This window comes from Schistocerca cancellata, chromosome 1 (genome assembly GCF_023864275.1).
Source record: "Schistocerca cancellata isolate TAMUIC-IGC-003103 chromosome 1, iqSchCanc2.1, whole genome shotgun sequence".
Taxonomy (NCBI): domain Eukaryota; kingdom Metazoa; phylum Arthropoda; class Insecta; order Orthoptera; family Acrididae; genus Schistocerca; species Schistocerca cancellata.
The window spans coordinates 1085340625-1085361272 of NC_064626.1; the positions used below are offsets into that span (position 1 = coordinate 1085340625).

Sequence of the window (20648 nt, forward strand, 5' to 3'; positions counted from 1 at the left end):
TTAAGGTAAATACATTGTTTGTTCTCTATTAATATCTTTCATTTGTTAATTATCCCTATCAGTAGTTAGTGCCTTCCGTAGTTTGAATCTTTTATTTAGCTGGCAGTAGTGGCGCTCGCTGTATTGCAGTAGTTCGAGTAACGAAGATTTTTGTGAGGTAAGTGATTTGTGAAAGGTATAGGTTAATATTAGTCAGGGCTATTCTTTTGTAGGGATTTTTGAAAGTCAGATTGCGTTGCGCTAAAAATATTGTGTGTCAGGTTAAGCACAGTCATGTATAAATTGTTCAAAGGGGACGTTTCACATTCGACGCCACGTTGAGCGATCTGCGCGCCGGACGCGGATGAAATGATGATTAAGACAACACAACACCCAGTCCCTGAGCGTAGAAAATCCCCGACCCAGACTGGAATCGAACCCGGGCCCCTTAGGACGGCAATCCGTCACGCTGACCACACAGCTCTCGGGGCGGACCGCTCGCGTTAAGCGGGAAATCCGGTTTCGAGTCCATGTCCGGCAGAACTATACATTGTCATCACTCCATTCTACAGCTGGTGGTTGTCCTTATTCGAAATTGTGAATACGTTTATGTATTTCATAACGGCTGAAGTCACCGCAGTGCCTGTCCTTTCGGGCAAGCATGCATGTCCAAAGGAACTTTGTATCAGAATAAGAAAGGCACTGCAATATCGCATCGTACACCTAATACAGTGACATACCTCGTTTTACCTAGTGGGGTGCAACAACTGGACGTGGCGTGGACTCAACAAATTGTTGCATGTCCCCTGCAGAAATATTGAGCCATGCTGCCTCTATAGCTGTCCACAATTGCGAAAGTGTTGCGGGTGTAGGACTTTGTGCACGAACTGACCTCTTGATTATGTCCCATAACGTTCAGTGGGATCTATATTGGGCGCTAGAATTATCCAGAATGTTCTTCAAAGCAGTCGCGAACAATTGTGGTCGGGTGAAATGGCGTATTGTCATCCTTTTAAATTCGGAACATGATGGCTGCAAATGGTCTCCGTATAGTAAAACGTAAGTCAATGATCTTTTCAGTTGGACCAGGGGGCTCAGTCCATTCCATGTAAACTCCGCCCAGGCCATTATGTGGTCACCACCACTTTGCACAGTGTCTTGTTGACAACGTAGTTCCGTGGCGTTGTGGAGTCTGCGCCACATTCCAGCCCTACCATCAGCTCTTACCAACTGAAATCATACCTCATTAGACCAGGCCATGATTTTCAAGTCTTCTACGGTCCAACCGATATAGTGACGAGCCCAGGAGAGGCGCTGCGGGTGATCTCGTGCTGTTAGCAAAGAGTCTCACGTCGGTTGTCTGTTGGCATAGCCCATTAACGCCAACGGATGCGTCCATCGTACGTCCATATTGATTTCTGCGGTTATTCCACACAGTACAGCTTGTCTGTTAACACTGACTACGCCAACGCCTCTGCTCTCGGACGTTACATGAAGGCCATCGGCCATTGCATTGTCCATGGTGAGAGCTAAAATGTGCTATTCTCGTCATATCCGTAACACTGTAGATCCCGAAATATTGAAATCTCTAACTATTTCAGAAATGGAATGTCCCATACGTTCGGCTATCATTAAGCGTTCGAAGTCTGTTATTCCCCTTCTTCCGACCATAATCACGTCGGAAACCTTTACACGCGAATCATCTGAGTACAAACGACAGCTCCACCAATGCAGTGTCCTTTTCTGCCTTGTGTACGAGATACTACCGCCATCTGTATATGTGCATATCGCTATCCAACGAATCTGTGTCATCTCAGTGTATGCTAATGCGTTAATGAGGAACCAATTTACGATGGAAAAAAATTTGTTCCGATTTTACACCAGCTGCAAATCTGGCTCTGCGCAGCATCTCTTCGACGTCTCCAGTGCTCATGTTGAGCAAACTGTGTAAGTGGCGGTTAATAATCAATATTATGCCTTTCTCCCTTATCTGAAATTTTCTGCCCACGTCCCTACTTAATCCATTACATATGGAAACATTTATTTCCGTCTTTCTTGCATTCACAGCCCCAGATTTGCACCTGATGATCACAACTGGAAATAATATTTTCCAGCGAAAGTCGCTTTCCCATTAACGCATTAGACGAGTTTCGATGCCAAATTTCGCTGCCGTACGGTAATTACAAGCTACACTGGACCTCTGTGAGTAGCTGCACATTAATTACACACATCAAAAAAAGTTTTGCATCACCTCGGTTCCGAGATTTCCGGAACCTAAACTTGGAATATCTACATCTACATCCATACTCCGCAAGCCACCTAACGGTGAGTGGTGGAGGGTACCTTGAGTACCTCTATAGGTTCTCCCTTCTATTCCAGTCTCGTATTGTTCGAGGAAAGAAAGATTGCCGGTATGCCTCTGTGTGGGCTCTGATCTCTCTGAGTTTATACTCACGGTCTCTACGCGAGATATACGTAGGAGGGAGCAATATACTGCTTGACCCCTCGGTGAAGGTATGTTCTCTAAAGTTCAACAAAAGCACGTACCGAGCTACTGAGTGTCTCTCTTGCAAAATCTTCCACTGGAGTTTATCTATCATCTCCGTAAAGCTTTCTAGATTACTAAATTACCCTGTAACGAAGCACGCTGCTCTCCGTTGGATCTTCTCTATCTCTTCTATCAACCCTATCTGGTACGGATCCCACACCGCTGAGCAGTATTCAAGCAGTGGGAGAACAAGTGTACTGTAACCTACTTCCTTTGTTTGTGGACTGCAGTTCCTTAGGTTTCTTCCAATGAATCTCAGTCTGGCATCTGCTTTACCGACGATTAACTTTATATGGTCATTCCATTTTAAATCACTCCTAATGCGTACTCCCAGATAATTTATGGAATTAACTGCTTCTAGTTGCTGACATGCTATATTGTAGCTAAATGATAAAGGTTCTTTCTTTCTATGTATTCGCAGCACATTACACTTGTCTACATTGAGGTTCAGTTGCCATTCCCTGGACCATGCGTCAATTCGTTGCAGATCCTCCTGCATTTCAGTACAATTTTCCTTTGTTACAATCTCTCGATATACTACAGCATCATCCGCAAAAAGCCTCAGTGAACTTCCCATGTTATCCACAAGGTCATTCATATACACTCCTGGTAATTGAAATAAGAACACCGTGAATTCATTGTCCCAGGAAGGGGAAACTTTATTGACACATTCCTGGGGTCAGATACATTACATGATCACACTGACAGAACCACAGGCACATAGACACCGGCAACAGAGCATGCACAATGTCGGCACTAGTACAGTGTATATCCACCTTTCGCAGCAATGCAGGCTGCTATTCTCCCATGGAGACGATCGTAGAGATGCTGGATGTAGTCCTGTGGAACGGCTTGCCATGCCATTTCCACCTGGCGCCTCAGTTGGACCAGCGTTCGTGCTGGACGTGCAGACCGCGTGAGACGACGCTTCATCCAGTCCCAAACATGCTCAATGGGGGACAGATCCGGAGATCTTGCTGGCCAGGGTAGTTGACTTACACCTTCTAGAGCACGTTGGGTGGCACGGGATACATGCGGACGTGCATTGTCCTGTTGGAACAGCAAGTTCCCTTGCCGGTCTAGGAATGGTAGAACGATGGGTTCGATGACGGTTTGGATGTACCGTGCACTATTCAGTGTCCCCTCGACGATCACCAGTGGTGTACGGCCAGTGTAGGAGATCGCTCCCCACACCATGATGCCGGGTGTTGGCCCTGTGTGCCTCGGTCGTATGCAGTCCTGATTGTGGCGCTCACCTGCACGGCGCCAAACACGTATACGACCATCATTGGCACCAAGGCAGAAGCGACTCTCATCGCTGAAGACGACACGTCTCCAATCGTCCCTTCATTCACGCCTGTCGCGACACCACTGGAGGCGGGCTGCACGATGTTGGGGCGTGAGCGGAAGACGGCCTAACGGTGTGGGGGACCGTAGCCCAGCTTCATGGAGACGGTTGCGAATGGTCCTCGCCGATACCCCAGGAGCAACAGTGTCCCTAATTTGCTGGGAAGTGGCGGTGCGGTCCCCTACGGCACTGCGTAGGATCCTACGGTCTTGGCGTGCATCCGTGCGTCGCTGCGGTCCGGTCCCAGGTCGACGGGCACGTGCACCTTCCGCCGACCACTGGCGACAACATCGATGTACTGTGGAGACCTCACGCCCCACGTGTTGAGCAATTCGGCGGTACGTCCACCCGGCCTCCCGCATGCCCACTATACGCCCTAGCTCAAAGTCCGTCAACTGCACATACGGTTCACGTCCACGCTGTCGCGGCATGCTACCAATGTTAAAGACTGCGATGGAGCTCCGTATGTCACGGCAAACTGGCTGACACTGACGGCGGCGGTGCACAAATGCTGCGCAGCTAGCGCCATTCGACGGCCAACACCGCGGTGCCTGGTGTGTCCGCTGTGCCGTGCGTGTGATCATTGCTTGTACAGCCCTCTCGCAGTGTCCGGAGCAAGTATGGTGGGTCTGACACACCGGTGTCAATGTGTTCTTTTCTCCATTTCCAGGAGTGTATATTGTGAATAGCAACGGTCCTACGACACTCCACTGCGGAACACCTGAAACGCTGATTCCTACAGTCTAGATTTCTAATCTCCAGAAAAGTCATTACACTCGAACATAATACGTGTTCCAAAATTCTGCAGCGGATCGACGCAAAAAGGGGGGGGGGGGGGGGGGGGCAAGTTCCTTCGCGTACTCTGTGTAAAATCGAACTTGTACCCCATCAGGTCCAGCGGTCTTTCCACTTTTGAGCGATTTTAATTGTTTTGCTATCCCTCTGTCATCTATTTCGACATCTACCATTTTGTCATCTGAGCGACAACCTAGAAAAGGAACTACAGTACAGTCTTCTTCTGTGAAACAGCTTTGGAAAAAGACGTTTAGTATTCCGGCCTTCAGTCTGTCATCCTCTGTTCCAGTACCATTTTGCTCGCAGGGTGTCTGGACATTTTGTTTTGATCCACCTACCGCTTTGACATAAGACCAAAATTTCTTAGGATTTTCTGCCAAGATCAAGAGATCAACATAAACATCATTTCCGCCCCATTTCGTGCTCATGAAAACCACTCATTGCATGTTTTACCACCATACCGCGAGACCTTCAGAGGTGGTGGTCCAGATTGTTATACGCACCGGTACCTCTAATACCTAATATCACGTCCTCTTGCATGCCTGTATTCGTAGTGTATACTATCCACAAGTTCATAAAGGCACTGTTGGTCCAGATTGTCCCGCTCAACGGCCATTCGGCGTGGATCCCTCAGAGTGGTTGATGGTCACGTCGTCCATTAACAGCCCTTTTCAATCCTTCCCAGGCTTATTCGATAGGGTTCATGTCTGGAGAACATGCTGGACACTCCAGTCGAGCAATGTCGTTATCACCAGCCGGGATGGCCGAGCGGTTCTAGGCGCTACAGTCTGGAACCGCGCGACCGCTACGGTCGCAGGTTAGAATCCTGCCTCGGGCATGGATGTGTGTGATGTCCTTAGGTTAGCTAGGTTTAAGTCAGGGCTTAACAACTGGCCGATTTTGAGCGCGAGTACTCGCCTCTGCTCCAGCAGTGCTCGCGAGCAGGTGCAAGGTCGCGGAGTGGGGAGGGAGGGGAGGGAGGGGAAATGCGCGCGCACGTTTGAATGTGATCTCGCGTTCTTAGCAGATTTAACTAGCCATCTGAATGCTTTACTACAAGGTAAAGATCTGCTAATTACTCATTTCATAGATCGAATACGAGCTTTTAAAATGAAATTGACACTTTCGGTGAGTCAGCTGGAAACAGGAAACCTAGCTCATTTTCCTAAATTATCATCCATGCAAGATGTTCACAAACATTGTGAACGTTATTCGCATAGTGTAGTTGATCAGCGCTTTCAAGATCTGACAGCATTAGACAGTGATTTTGATCTGTTCTCTCCATATTCAGCGAATATTTAAGAGATTCGTCCTGAGCTGCAGCAAGAAATTATTGACCTGCAGTGTGACAGAGAATACAGAGACAAATTTCAGAACAAGAAAAACATTTTGGAATTCTACAGACACTTCCCTCAGGATAGATTTCCTCATTTGCACAAATTGGTGGCTACAATAATATCAATGTTCGGTTCCACATATGTTTGTGAACAACTGTTCTCTGGAATGAAATGTAACAAGACGTGCCTGAGAAACGCATTGTCTGATCGAAATTTAAACTGCACGCTGCGCCTAAAATGCACAAGAACAATTACTCCGAACATAGACGCAATTGTAAAGGGCAAAAAGTACAAGATAACCGAGAATCCGACACTTCAGTGACACCTTTTATTGTGTAACAGTTCACAAATTAATGCGAATGTAGAGGCATACACTAAGATAATAAAATTATGTGGCATGTGTACATTCTCCTTTATTTGTTTCATTTGTCGCAGTAATAATTCGTGAGTGATATCCCTGCAGGTGGCCGCGGATTTACATTGACTGGCGGCAGCTGTTGTGTGCCCCACGTGACTTTCCCCACTCTCCGCTCTGGTCCGGTAGTGGGGTTAGCGTGCTCGCGCTGCTCCGTGCTCGCGCCTTGCTGCTCACAGCTTGCTCCGTGACCACGTATGTTGTGAAGCCCTGGTTTAAGTAGTTCTAAGTTCTATGGGACTGATAGCCTCAGAAGTTAAGTCCCATAGTGCTCAGAGCCATTTGATGTCGCTATCCTGAAGGAAGTCATTCACAAGATGTGCATGATTGGGGCCCGAATTGTAGTCTATGAATAAGAATGCCTCGCCAATATGCTGCCGATATGGTTGCACTATCGGTCGGAGGATGGTATTCACGTATCGTACAGCCGCTGCGGCGACTTTCATGACTACCAGCGGCGTACGTCGGCCTCACATAGTGCCACCCCAAAACAGCAGGGAACCTCCATCTCGCTTCACTGGCTGGATAGTGTGTCTAAGTCGTTCAGCCTGACCGGGTTGCCTCCGAACACGTCTCCGACGATTGTCTGGTTGAAGTCATATGCGACACTCATCGGTGAAGAGAATGTGATGCCAATATTGAGTGGTCCATTCGGCATGTTGTTGGGCGCATCTGTACCGAGCTGCATGGTGTCATGGTTGCAAAGATGGACCTCGCCATGGACGTCGGGAGTGAAGTTGCGCATCATGCAGCCTACTGCGCACAGTTTGAGTCATCACACGGTGGACTGTGGCTGCAGGAAAAGCATTATTCAGCATGGCGGCGTTGCTGTCAGGGTTCCTACGAGCCATAATCCGTAGGTAGCGGTCATCCACTGCAGTAGTAGTCCTTGGGCGGCCTGAGCGATGCATGCCATCGACAGTTCCTGTCTTTCTGAATCTCCTCCATGTCCGAACAACATCGCTTTGGTTCACTCCGAGACGCCTGTACACTTCCCTTGTTGTGAGCCCTTCCTGGCACAAAGTAAGAATGCGGACGCGATGGAACCGCGGTATTGATCGTCTAGGCATCATTTAATACAGACAACACGATCCGCGTACCTCCTTCCTGATGGAATAACCGGAAGTGATCGGCTGTCGGACCCCCTCCGTCTAATAGGCGCTGCTCATGCATTGTTGTTTACATTTTTGGGCGAGCTTAGTTGACATCTATGAACAGTCAAAGGGACTGTGTCTGTGGTACAATATTCACAGCCAACGTCTATCTTCAGGAGTTCTGGGAACCGGTGTGATGCAAGACTTTTTTTGAAGTGTGTATAATCGCCCAGTACTTTTACATCTCGTTAATGTTTGTGCAGTGCTACTCAAGTGTAAATAGTAGATGCCTCAAATCTGAAAAGTGGTGCGTAAGAGAAAAAAAAATATTGACAAATTATGAATCTGCGCGTTTCAGTTTGAGCGGTACGCGCCTTCGAGTCTGATCGAAAGCAGAATGTGACCTCTCTGCCACCTGGCGACATGTGCGCGATACGGCACGATGAGTTAACGCCCGTGAGAGTCGTCTCGCTTTCAGTTGTTGCTCACTGCTGAATGGAGGAAGGTCATCGGGCAGCTGTCATGTGGGCGTGGAAGGCTACAAGCAAGTGCCAGAATCGGGCCATATTTCGAACGGATATCTACGTTGCCAAGCGGGCGTTGACGGGAAACACGACGCTCGAATTGCATGACGGACTTAATGCGACCCTGCTGTTTTGTTCCCTGCGGATACACGGGCAGGGTGAAGCGGTGGAGACATGTGGATGTGTTTGATGGGCATCTCATTTTCTGCTGTCAGGTGCCGGTACTCTGTGCTTCACTTATTCCACTTGCTAAGAAATATTTACCGGCAGCTACGTTCGTAAAACTGATTTGAACATACGCTCATGTGCCTCAGCGGCATTTGCTCTCGTGTATTGTGGATAATTTACGAAGATTGTGAGTTTGTTGCAGCACGTGTTAGCGTGCAGACAAGCCAAATCTTCTTATTTTAATTTAGCCCATTCAGGCATTCTGCTTTCCATCGTATTCCTCTAATTTTAATCAGCTGTCCAGAGAGCAAGTACATGTTACTAAGAATCTTATCTGGCTGTATTTTACACACTTTTTTCGATTGGGATTACTTGTACTGGGTTAGATAAAAATATTCTGTTAGTGGAAGCCAGATGGCGCTTTTGGTTTCAATTTATTGACATCATTACTCAGTGGCTTAACATTTTTCTTATTTTAATTCGAAAGTTAATTGCAAGTTTAATCGTAAAGTGAATAGCCATTACTCGGTTGGGCACCAGTCCTTGAACATTTGTTGTACGTGTTTTATCATTGTGGGTATCTCGCTCAAGTTAATATTTGTGCCCATACGTGTCGCAGCAGTCAGTGGGATCTTATGTCTTGAATTACACTTGTAAATGTTTTTATTTGTCACTGTTTGTAGTATTCTGTAGTTACAGCTCACCGCCTGATCTGAGCGAAGGTCAAACTTTCTTGTCCGTTGGTTTTGTTGGTATGTAATTTGTGTAATCAAGATTCTTTCCTCTGTTCTAGTGCAGATGTGTTTATCCAATACAGGCGGGACCATAGTTACTGGAGAGCTTAAAGTCAACCAGTTTTATATTTTAGTGGTTAATTATTATACTAATTATAATTATTGCACTGACGGATTATACTGAACTCATTGAAGCTCCCACACTTGTCATATTTTCTAAAGTTAAGCTAAACAAGAAAATATATTAGTACAGTAATGACACTGATCTGTGTATATAGGTAAATATCTTTCCAGGTACAGATGTCACATTTTACTGACCAACACCCTACTTTTCCAAGTTCCTCGATAGCTACACCGTTTCATGTTGTTTTTGTCTATCTGTGTTATATTTGTCACTTGAAATGCCATTCGAACTTCCCGATTATATGCACATATGGAGTACTGGGCGAGAGGATATGGAGCACCATCTCATTTTATCCCTCTTGGGCAATATTTCTATGGACGTGCATTGCTCTTAACATCCTCCGACCTGCAGATAACGCAGCAAATGTATCAATGTAGCGGTCGGTAAGCACGTGTCGAGCCTGTGATTGTGTATTTGTTATTGAGCCAGACTCAGGTCTAGAGAGTGCAAAAACTGGTGCTAGTAGATATCCCTTGTACGAGCTCAGTATTTCCACCCGACGACACTGGACTCGCATTCGGGAGGACGACGGTTCAATCCCGCGTCCGGCCATCCTGATTTAGGTTTTCCGTGATTTCCCTAAATCACTCCAGGCAAATGCCGGGATGATTCTTTGAAAGGGCACGGCCGACTTCCTTCAAAAAATGGTTCAAATGGCTCTGAGCACTATGGGATTTAAATTATGAGGTCATCAGTCCCCTAGAACTTAGAACTACTTAAACCTAACTAACCTAAGGACATCAAACACATCCATGCCCTAGACAGGACTCGAACCTGCGACGTAGCGGTCGCTCGGTTCCAGACTGTAGCGCCCAGAACCGCTCGGCGACTTCCTTCCCCGTCCTTCCCTAATCCGATGAGACAGATGACCTCGCTGTTTCGTCTCTTCTCCCAAACAACCCAATTCAATCTACCCAACGGATGGATCACTGTCAACAGAGTTCATAATATTGCACTAGAATATTGTGCAATATTGTTGATGTTCTCCCTGGACTGCTGAATAACATCATCAGTTACATTTTCAATATTATCGTGCAATAATACATTGGTTCGGAATGTTGAACGATAAAGACGCTGCTTATGTGATAATCGATCTGCTTTGCAGCAAGCACGAAAGAAAAAGAGGATAAAAAACTGGTTCAAGGAACGTCAAATATCATTCATGACAATTTTTTCAGAGAATTGAGGTTAAAAAAAAGATTATCATAACTTGTGTGCTGATACTCCAACATTTGATACATTACTGTAAATGTTTCTCCCCATAGATTCACGTCCCCATACATACGCACTTGGCCTCCACCTCTGCCTAGATAAATGGACGCCCATATCTCGATCGCAGAAACAGCACTCACCTATTACGCTACGATACCTTGCTACTCGCAATTGTTTCGAAGGCTTGAAATTTACGATTGCGATTTCACCTTGCAGTATTTGAGACATATTTATGGACAAGTATCATGCAATAGTATGTGCATCATTCTTAAAATTCTGTTTTTGTACTGATCTGCCTTAACATCCCACAATGCCGGCAATAATTTATACATTTCGATGCACTCTAATAATAATGCTCTTTCCACACACTACAAACCTAAACTAATCTAACCTGCTTGTCCTGCGTAGCAAATGGCTCTGAGCACTATGGGACTTAACTTCTGAGGTCATCAGTCCCCTAGAACTTAGAATACGTAAACCTAACTAACCTAAGGACATCACACACATCCATGCCCGCGTCAGGATTCGAACCTGCGACCGTAGCGGTCGCGCGGTTCCAGACTGTAGCGCCTAGAACCGCTCGGCCACCCCGGCCGGCCCCTGCGTAGCACACGAGAGATTGTGGAAGATAATCTCAATACTTCTCACAGACGATACAATATGTCAAGAGAGCGCAAATTATTTCACAGTATTTTCAGTAGTATTGCACACCCTCTCAGCCTCACCCCTACATGATCAGTGTTATTGCGCATCAGGAAATACTGAGAAGTACGAGGGTTATTCGGAAAGTACGGAACGATCGGCTGCGAAATGGAAACCACAGTGAAAATCCGATGAAGTTTTGCGCACGTGTGTTGGGCAGTGTCTCTAGTATGTTCGTCGATCGTGTTACGACGGTCTTTTTAGTTCTGAGCACACAGGCAGCACATAAAGATACCTATAACAATAGTGGCTCCCACCAAGTACGAGGGCCTGGTGAGAAATTTCGCCTTAAGCTATTCAGCCAACATTACATAACTGTTGTGCGGCTTCTTCTTCAAGACAATTCTCAGCCGTATTCTGCAGGGGCGATGAATATGCTCCTGCATCGTTTTCAATTTGAAATGTTGGAAATGTTTGATTACCCACAATACAGCCCGTAAGTGTCTCCCTCTGAGTTTCATCTCTGCTCACCTGAACCGCTGGCTATGAAGACAACATTTTGGCACAGACAACGAGCTGTAGGCCAGCGTAGAGAATTGGCGTAGAGCACTGGCGGCTGCCTTCTATAACGAGGGTATTGGAAAGTTGGAATGAAATTACAATGAAATGAACACCCTTAGCTGCTTACAGGCGTTGACATACGTCAACGGGGACAGATGAAAATGTGTGCCCCGACCGGGACTCGAACCCGGGATCTCCTGCTTACATGGCAGACGCTCTATCCACGTCCATTAAAGTTCGTTTGTTGGTCCTTCCACTCAGTTTTTTTATTATATCGGACATGTGCGAAAGAACAGATACCATCTTAGTATATATATAGTTAAGGCTCACCGGACACGTGACCATCTTCTTCTTCTGTGCGAATGCACAAACAGTGCCCGAACTCTTACGGGAATCGGCAACGCGCCGCGAGTAATGAGTATAATGGGCAGGGGCACTACGAATGTAGTGCGGGACAATACGCTGAGAATGTGGGTTTCGCGGGAAGCGTGCGAGAGAGAAATCCCTGCAGTCGCGCTATCCTCTGTGTCCTCGGTGGCTCAGATGGATAGAGCGTCTGCCATGTAAGCAGGACATCCCGGGTTCGAGTCCCGGTCGGGGCACACATTTTCATCTGTCCCCGTTGACGTATGTCAATGCCTGTAAGCAGCTGAGGGTGTTCATTTCATTGTAATTTCATTCTAACGAGCTGCATGGTCACCGATGGTATCTGTCCGAAAGAACAGGTACCATCTAAGTATATACAGGGTGTTACAAAAAGGTACGGCCAAACTTTCAGGAAACATTCCTCACACACAAATAAGGAAAAGATGTTATGTGGACATGTGTCCGGAAACGCTTAATTTCCATGTTAGAGCTCATTTTAGTTTCGTCAGTATGTACTGTACTTCCTCGATTCAGCGAAAGTTGGCCCAGTTGAAGGTAGGTAATGTTGACTTCGGTGCTTGTGTTGAAATGCGCCTCATTGCTCTACAGTACTAGCATCAAGCACATCAGTACGTAGCATCAACAGGTTAGTGTTCATCACGAACGTGGTTTTGCAGTCAGTGCAATGTTCACAAATGCGGAGTTGGCAGATGCCCATTTGATGTATGGACTTGCACGGGGCAATAGCCGTGGCGAGGTACGTTTGTATCGAGACAGATTTCCAGAACGAAGGTGTCCCGACAGGAAGACGTTCGAAGCAATTGATCGGCGTCTTAGGGAGCACGGAACATTCCAGCCTATGACTCGCGACTGGGGAAGACCTAGAACGACGAGGACACCTGCAATGAACGAGGCAATTCTTCGTGCAGTTGACGATAACCCTAATGTCAGCGTCAGAGAAGTTGCTGCTGTAAAGGTAACGCCGACCACGTCACTGTATGGAGAGTGCTAGGGAGAACCAGTTGTTTCCGTACCATGTACAGCGTGTGCAGGCACCATCAGCAGCTGATTGGCCTCCATGGGTACACTTCTGCGAATGGTTCATCCAACAATGTGTCAATCCTCATTTCAGTGCAAATGTTCTCTTTACGGATGAGGCTTCATTTCAACGTGATCAAATTGTAAATTTTCACAATCAACATGTGTGGGCTGACGAGAATCCGCACGCAATTGTGCAATCACGTCATCAACACAGATTTTCTGTGAACGTTTGGGCAGGCATTGTTGGTGATGTCTTGATTGGGCCCCATGTTCTTCCACCTACGCTCAATGGAGCACGTTGTCACGATTTCATACGGGATACTCTACCTGTGCTGCTAGAACATGTGCCTTTACAAGTACGACACAACATGTGGTTCATGCACGATGGAGCTCCTGCACATTTCAGTCGAAGTGTTCGTACGCTTCTCAACAACATATCAGGGATTCCATGCGACGGAGGGTGGATGCATGTATCCTCGCTAACGGAGGACATTTTGAACATTTCCTGTAACAAAGTGTTTGAAGTCACGCTGGTACGTTCTGTTGCTGTGTGTTTCCATTCCATGATTAATGTGATTTGAAGAGAAGTAATAAAATAAGCTCTAACATGGAAAGTAAGCGTTTCCGGACACATGTCCACATAACATATTTTCTTTCTTTGTGTGTGTGGAATGTTTCCTGAAAGTTTGGCCGTACCTTTTTGTAACACACTGTATATTGGAAAGCTGATATAACGCTACGACAAACGTCTAAGTCGGATCGGGGACTATGGAGATAAGTAGCTGGAAGCTGCAGCTAACTGTTTCAAATAGAACAGTTTCGATTTTCACTGTGGTTTCCATTTCGCGACCTATCGTTCCTTGCTTTCCGATCATGGGCTGTGCGGGTGGTCTGGGTGGAGGTTCGAGTCCTCCCTCGGGCATGGGCATGTGTGTTTGTCCTTAGGATAATTTAGGTTAAGTAATGTGTAAGCTTAAGGACTGATGATCGTAATAGTTAAGTCCCGTAAGATTTCACACACATTTGAACTTTTTTTTGCTTTCCGAATAGCCCTCGTATTATTCACTGTATTCGAGGCACTTCAGAAGATCACGTTCCACGAGCCTCTGCTTACAGGTATGGGATTCATTCCAAGAGAATTGTTTCACATCAGGTGGACAGCAATTGTACCTCTGCGGGCCAGTAATCTGAATGACAGAAATTTCTGTCAGCACCAGGATACCAACTTGCTACATTCGTCACTGACGGCCTTAACTACGTCATAGAGAGAGGGATGCTTACCAATAGACCAGGAGACGCCCCTGTTCTCCGCGAGCACTTGCATGATGTTGGCAGCTAGGATACCGTTGCCGGCGGTGAGGCTGTCGCCCAGTGCGGCGACGACGTCGATGTCTCCGGGCCGCAGGCGGTGCACAGAGTCCGGCGGGGAGGGCGAGCGGCCGAGGCGGGGGTCGCACGGGAAGGGCCGGTCCGAGGGCACCTCCGGCTGCAGCGCCTGCGGCAGAAGAACGCGGCAGTCAGTCAACAAGGGCACTCCGGCGCGCATGGCGCGGCGTAGCACATGGATTACGGAATCTTCTCGACGAGCTGCGACAACAGTACAGATCTGGTAGTGAAAGTCGCGAGCTCTATCTTCTTATCTCGTGCTTGTACTCTTGTTAACTTTACTATTACAGAGATCGCCTAAACTTTTTTTTTTTAATTGGTCCTGTGCGTAACAGATGACTTACTTGATCTTTCTGCTGACATTGCTTGATCTGCTGCATTCCATCATTTAACAAAAACCTATTATTCATGCTGAGTGCAATGCATGTTGTGTATGGCGGCAGCTGCTGTTGCTGCGGCTGCTGCTGCTTACTACAACTACATATAATTCAAGAGAAAGGGTTTGGTCAAATCTAAACTCGATAAATGATAACCCAAACAAGTAATTCCCTTTTTTTAAAAAAAAAAACTATATTCTCAAAGCGATTCTTTCTCATTCAATTAACAAAACGCTAGAAGCTCTTTGAATAATCGCTTAGTATGTAAATCTGCCTCCAGTGGCATTAAAGCAATGTTACAAATTAATCAAACTCTTGAGACAGACTGAAATACTTCTCTATTAAATACATAGCGAAACAATTCCCTGACAATTACAAAAGAAATCAATGACAAAAATCAATACTTAATCTATTCGCCTAACAATGGTTTCCGTTAAGAATTCAACTCCTATCATTAACAAAATTACCGTCTGCTGCTACGCACATACACAGACCCTTTACTTTAAATTAATAAGTGCGCTGCAAATTATAAAAATATCAACTCAATACCAAATCCTGTGTCGCTGCTGGCGGACACGGCAGCACGGCAGCTCGGCGACGACCCCTCGCCCAACATACGTGCGCACCACAGCAGGAGGGCTCCTACACTGGCTTCAAAACTGCCACTAATTAATCCGTGCGCTGCGAAGCGCGACAACAATATCTTAGATTTCAGAGCTTGTGTATGCTCGCTGTAGCCAACCTTTAAATCCTAAGAGAGTATTGCCAACTCTCAGTAGTTTCGTGGTGCATTTGCCCACGAGATAACTAGCACATAAACTGAGAAATTTAGAACAATCACTTTCTTAAGTTTCTCATTACGTGATGCCTTACATAGTTATCTACAGAAACAGGCTCCTGTTTATTCATGAAACAGATACATGCATCCACCCTCCGTCGCATGGAATCCCTGATGGCTGATGCAGCCCTGGAGAACGGTGTATTGTATCACAGCCGTCCACAATACGAGCACGAAGAGTCCCTACATTAGGTACCGGGGTTGCGTAGACAAGAGCTTTCAAATGCCCCCATAAATGAAAGTCAAGAGGGTTGAGGTCAGGAGACCGTGGAGGCCATGGAATTGGTCCGCCTCTACCAATCCATCCGTCACCGAATCTGTTGTTGAGAAGCGTACGAACACTTCGACTGACATGTGCAGGAGCTCCATCGTGCATGAACCACATGTTGTGTCGTACTTGTAAAGGCACATGTTCTAGCAGCACAGGTAGAGAATCCCGTATGAAATCATGATAACGTGCTCCATTGAGCGTAGGTGGACCACGAAACTAAAATGAGCTTTAACATGGAAATTAAGCGTTTCCGGACACATGTCCACATAACATCTTTTCTTTATTTATGTGTGAGGAATGTTTCCTGAAAGTTTGGCCGTACCTTTTTGTAATACCCTGTATACACTTGCGGGCTTTCAAATAAGATGTGAAATATTAATGGTTTTGGCGAGTTTCACTGTCTAGAGGCTGGGATACGTAGTTGCCGCTTTACAAGCCTTATGCCGCTGAGTCACAGTATACAATATGAATATACACATGACTCGAATGGTCGAAAGTTTCTATCACTCGGCAATTGTGAATTTTGAATGTGACGTAGAAATTTGTAAATGAAAGACTGCAATTACGTAAAATCTGCAGGTACTGTTTTTAACGACTTTAAACTACGAGTACGATAGCAGAAGCACCTTTAAAAATGCCGTTTATTACTGTAAACACTTATTGGTGTCGATGGTCCAGCAATTAAATAAAATATAAGTTGAATAACAGGGAAACAATAGATTCCTACTTCACGTAATTAGTTATGAACAACAACATAGCTCGCGAGATATTCACTTCTAAGTGCATACTGCGTCTTCACTGGAGAAGCCACAGAGTTCTCACAAGTGCACAAGTAGGCACTACGAAATATTTCTATCTCCCACGAGCACGCACAAACTGCTCCACTCTCCAAGTCTCACCCGCGTCCCCTGTCGCTGCTTCCCGTCCAGCACCTTCTCTGTCCTCTCGAACTGATGCTCCTCCCCCACTTCCATACAGTCTCCCCACGTGTCCTTTTTGGAACGATCGCTGTGATTGGCTAGAGTGCTCCCGCCCTGTCTCCAAGCCAACGCACACTCACAAACATAGACTGAAACGGAGGGTAAATTACCTTTCCTAGACGTCTTGGTCAAGAGAAGGGCTGACGGCACCCTAGGTCATGGGTTGTATCGGAAGACAACGCACACTGATCTGTATTTGCACGCAGACAGCTGTCACAACCCTTCACAGAGGAACGGAGTACTTAAAACTCTAGTACATAGGGCGCACACTATCTCTGACGCAGAGAGTCTACCCCAGGAATTGGAAAACCTGAGAACTGTATTTCGAAAAAATGGGTACTCAGAGTGGCAGATTCAACGTGCTCTCCGCCCAACCACTGCAGCACAACCTGTTGAGATGGATGAAGTCACGAGGGAGGAGGTAGGCACTGCATTTATTCCATACACAGGCGCACTCTCGGGGAAAATCGCCCGCATTCTGAAGAAACACCAGGTCGGAACTGTGTTTTGTCCTCCAAATAAAACTCGTGCACTGGTGGGGAGCGCCAAAGATGACCTCGGTTTGAGGAAGGCCGGCGTGGACCAGATTCCGTGTCAATGTGGCAAGTCGTATATTGGTCAGACGATGCGTACCGTCGAAGATCGATGCCGTGAACACCAGAGGCACACTCGACTGATGTATCCGAGCAAGTCGGCGGTCGCTGAACATTGTTTGTCGGAAAATCACGCCATGGAGTATGACCGCACGAGGATTCTGGTACAGACGTCGAGATACTGGGACAGCGTTGTTAGAGAGTCCATCGAAATTCGCACCAATGACGACCTCATAAACCGTGACTGTGGCTATAATCTTAGCAAGGCTTGGGAACCAGCGATTGGGTTAATCAAGAGTAAATCGAGCAAACGTATAGTTGTGACGACCACGGCAGACAGAGCCATCACACCGACGGCATCTCAGACGCCGTCGCAATCTGTTCGACCGCGCGACCGTGGCGCGGGGCGCGGACGGCGGAGGGAGCGCGCCGCGGGCGGAGGGTATTTAAATCGGCCGCCGCCGCGACCGAACCCAGTTCCCTCTGAGCAGCCATAGCGTACGGATCTCCGCTCAGGCTGCGGAGGTGAGCTGATCGCTGCATGTTAGCGCTAGCTCCCCAGCATGTATGGACGACGCGGAAAGGGAGGCAAAGCTGCTGCCCTGCTGCAATTGCTGAGCCTCGTGCTCGGCGCATCGGAAGACGGGGAACGCAAGAAGACGGTGGAGCGGAAGGAGCAGTGCTATTGCTGCCAAAAACTTGGCCATGTTGCCAAGTACTGCCGTAATGCAGTGGCGTGCCTTCGCTGTGCGCAAGCACACGATTCGCGCCACTGCGCCAAGAAAGACGCCACACGCTGCTGCGCCAATTGTGGCGGCCCTCATGCGGCGAATTACCGCGGGTGCAGCTATATCAAGAACTGGAGTCGCGGCGACAAAGCTAGACGGAGACACAAGACACTAAGAACTTGGATAGAGCCGAGGCCGTTGCGTCCTCGCCACCCCCCGCCTCTGGCGGATCCGTGGTGGCCGATGACGTGGCTGTACCACCAGACGCAGTCAGCGAGGCGTGCGCCAGGGTCCGCGCCGCCGCCGATGAAGAAATTGCTGCCCTCAAAGCCGCAATGGCGGAAGAGAGGGCAACACTCCAAGCCGAACTAGCCGAGGCTCGGCTGCTGGTGCACAGTCTCCGTGATGCATTGGCCAGCCAGCCCCACACAGCACAGAAGAAGGATGCTGACACGCAGACTGCCGCCCCCGTGGAACCTGTAGTAATACAGGAAGCCACGAGGGTGGGAACACAAGACGCAGCCGCACAGACAATCATCGCGGCGAAGAACATGACAACCCAAGTCATCATCGAGGAGGCTCCTTGCCCCCTCTCCAAGACGCAGTTGCAGAAGGTAGTGTCCATTCACTTGGATACTCTCAGGTCCTACAACGCCCGCCCTCCCCTCACGCCTGTTCAGTGGGAAGCTCTCTTCGTCTCAATAGAAAAACAAGAACAAGAAGAAGAGAACGCAAGCCGACAACAAGAGGCGAGGACCGCCGAAGACGCTGAAGCTGCCAACTGGGAGGATGTGACACATCCTAAAGTGTCATTTGCAGACACATACCACAACAAGAAAAAGAAGAAGGACAAGAAGAGGTACCCAGACGCCAGGAGGACTTAGAAGACTCTCCTCCTCACTTCATCCATCACCATCGTCATCTAATATCCGCTCTGTCAGTCGCTGACTGACAGTCCCAGGCGTCGACAGGACCAGTCAAGTAAAGGCCCTTAGGCGATGCATACTTGTCAATTCACGTGACCTATCGCCTGTCTCTGACCGGCAATCATATGTACCTAAACGTGCACAACCGTCCCAGTTATTCCCAAACGTCCCAGTAACTTCAACCCATCTAAGTGGAGTAAATGTCTAACGACAACAAACTCCCCCTTAACGTCCTCAAGAAGAGGAATTCAAGTGCAAAGCAGCAGCACGGATCTCCGTGCCGGCACGTTCACAGGAGCTCAGTCCGTCAGTTCACCTGATGATGGCGACATGTAAGATCGCCGAAATATTGTGCCCGTTGGACACTATAGACCGGCAGCACACCCGTGGATATTTTGATAATGAAACACATTCGAAATACTGGATTTACATTAAGTAACTTGAAATTAAATAAATATTCCTACAGCTGGACCATAAACAGGCTCTAACACACATTATTAAATACATAAACAAATTAAATAAACCTATATCAAAGGAATAGCAAGCAAAAGTAGGCCAGTAGCCTAACGTCTCTGTGCTTTCTAAAACACAGTAAATAATTCACCAATTTCTTCATGAATAGTATATATCGGATATAAACAAAGACATAGATGAATAAATATATTTATAAGCATTCTGCTACCGTTTTTTCGTGTAACTGTGGAGTGCTTATGGACTGACGCGATCAATAGTAATTGGCCACTTTGACCTCCTGTAACTCGTGTACTATTCAAGTTACATGCCTGTAATTCATACCAATTTAGTTTTAGACTAATAGCTTTCTAAAGACATGTCGATAGACAAAATCGGATGAACCGTTTAGAATTTGGAAATTTGTTGCTGGGTGTTACTTGTCTAATTTACAGTCAGATACTAAACTTTAAACTAATAAAGATATTGAAAATCTAATTACACCATCAGAATCGTCATGCAAATCATGGTAATGTACATGTTTCATGATTCATCTGACTACTATTAATTTCCACACGAACTGTCTGCCATTAAGGTTTCACGAAGTCCGCCATCTTCGGCACTCCCGGCATGTCTTCTTCATCGACACAGCGTCACCATGGAATTCCCCACCATGCGGTCGGCTGGACCACGTTGTCCGGCCGTTGTGTGGCATCACGCAGTTGCTAACGAGCCGCAGCTTGCCGAGCAGCCCGAGCGGTGGCCGCCAATTCTGAACTTAAAATACACTCCTGGAAATGGAAAAAAGAACACATTGACACCGGTGTGTCAGACCCACCATACTTGCTCCGGACACTGCGAGAGGGCCGTACAAGCAATGATCACACGCACGGCACAGCGGACACACCAGGAACCGCGGTGTTGGCCGTCGAATGGCGCTAGCTGCGCAGTATTTGTGCACCGCCGCCGTCAGTGTCAGCCAGTTTGCCGTGGCATACGGAGCTCCATCGCAGTCTTTAACACTGGTAGCATGCCGCGACAGCGTGGACGTGAACCGTATGTGCAGTTGACGGACTTTGAGCGAGGGCGTATAGTGGGCATGCGGGAGGCCGGGTGGACGTACCGCCGAATTGCTCAACACGTGGGGCGTG

At 47.3% G+C, this 20648-nt stretch overlaps 1 protein-coding gene and 1 non-coding gene across 3 annotated transcripts in view; one reads left to right on the forward strand and one right to left on the reverse strand.

The window, feature by feature from the left end:
- Positions 1-20648, reverse strand: part of LOC126091140 (phospholipase B1, membrane-associated-like) — a 135835-nt gene that overhangs the window by 79749 nt on the left and 35438 nt on the right. For both annotated transcript variants that reach the window (XM_049907039.1, XM_049907038.1), the window contains exon 2: positions 14230-14443. In XM_049907039.1, the coding sequence (XP_049762996.1) occupies positions 14230-14443 (214 nt within the window). The remainder of the gene's footprint in view (positions 1-14229; positions 14444-20648) is intronic.
- Trnat-ugu (transfer RNA threonine (anticodon UGU)) lies at positions 12070-12143 on the forward strand. The gene has a single exon. It is a non-coding gene; the product is annotated as a tRNA-Thr (tRNA).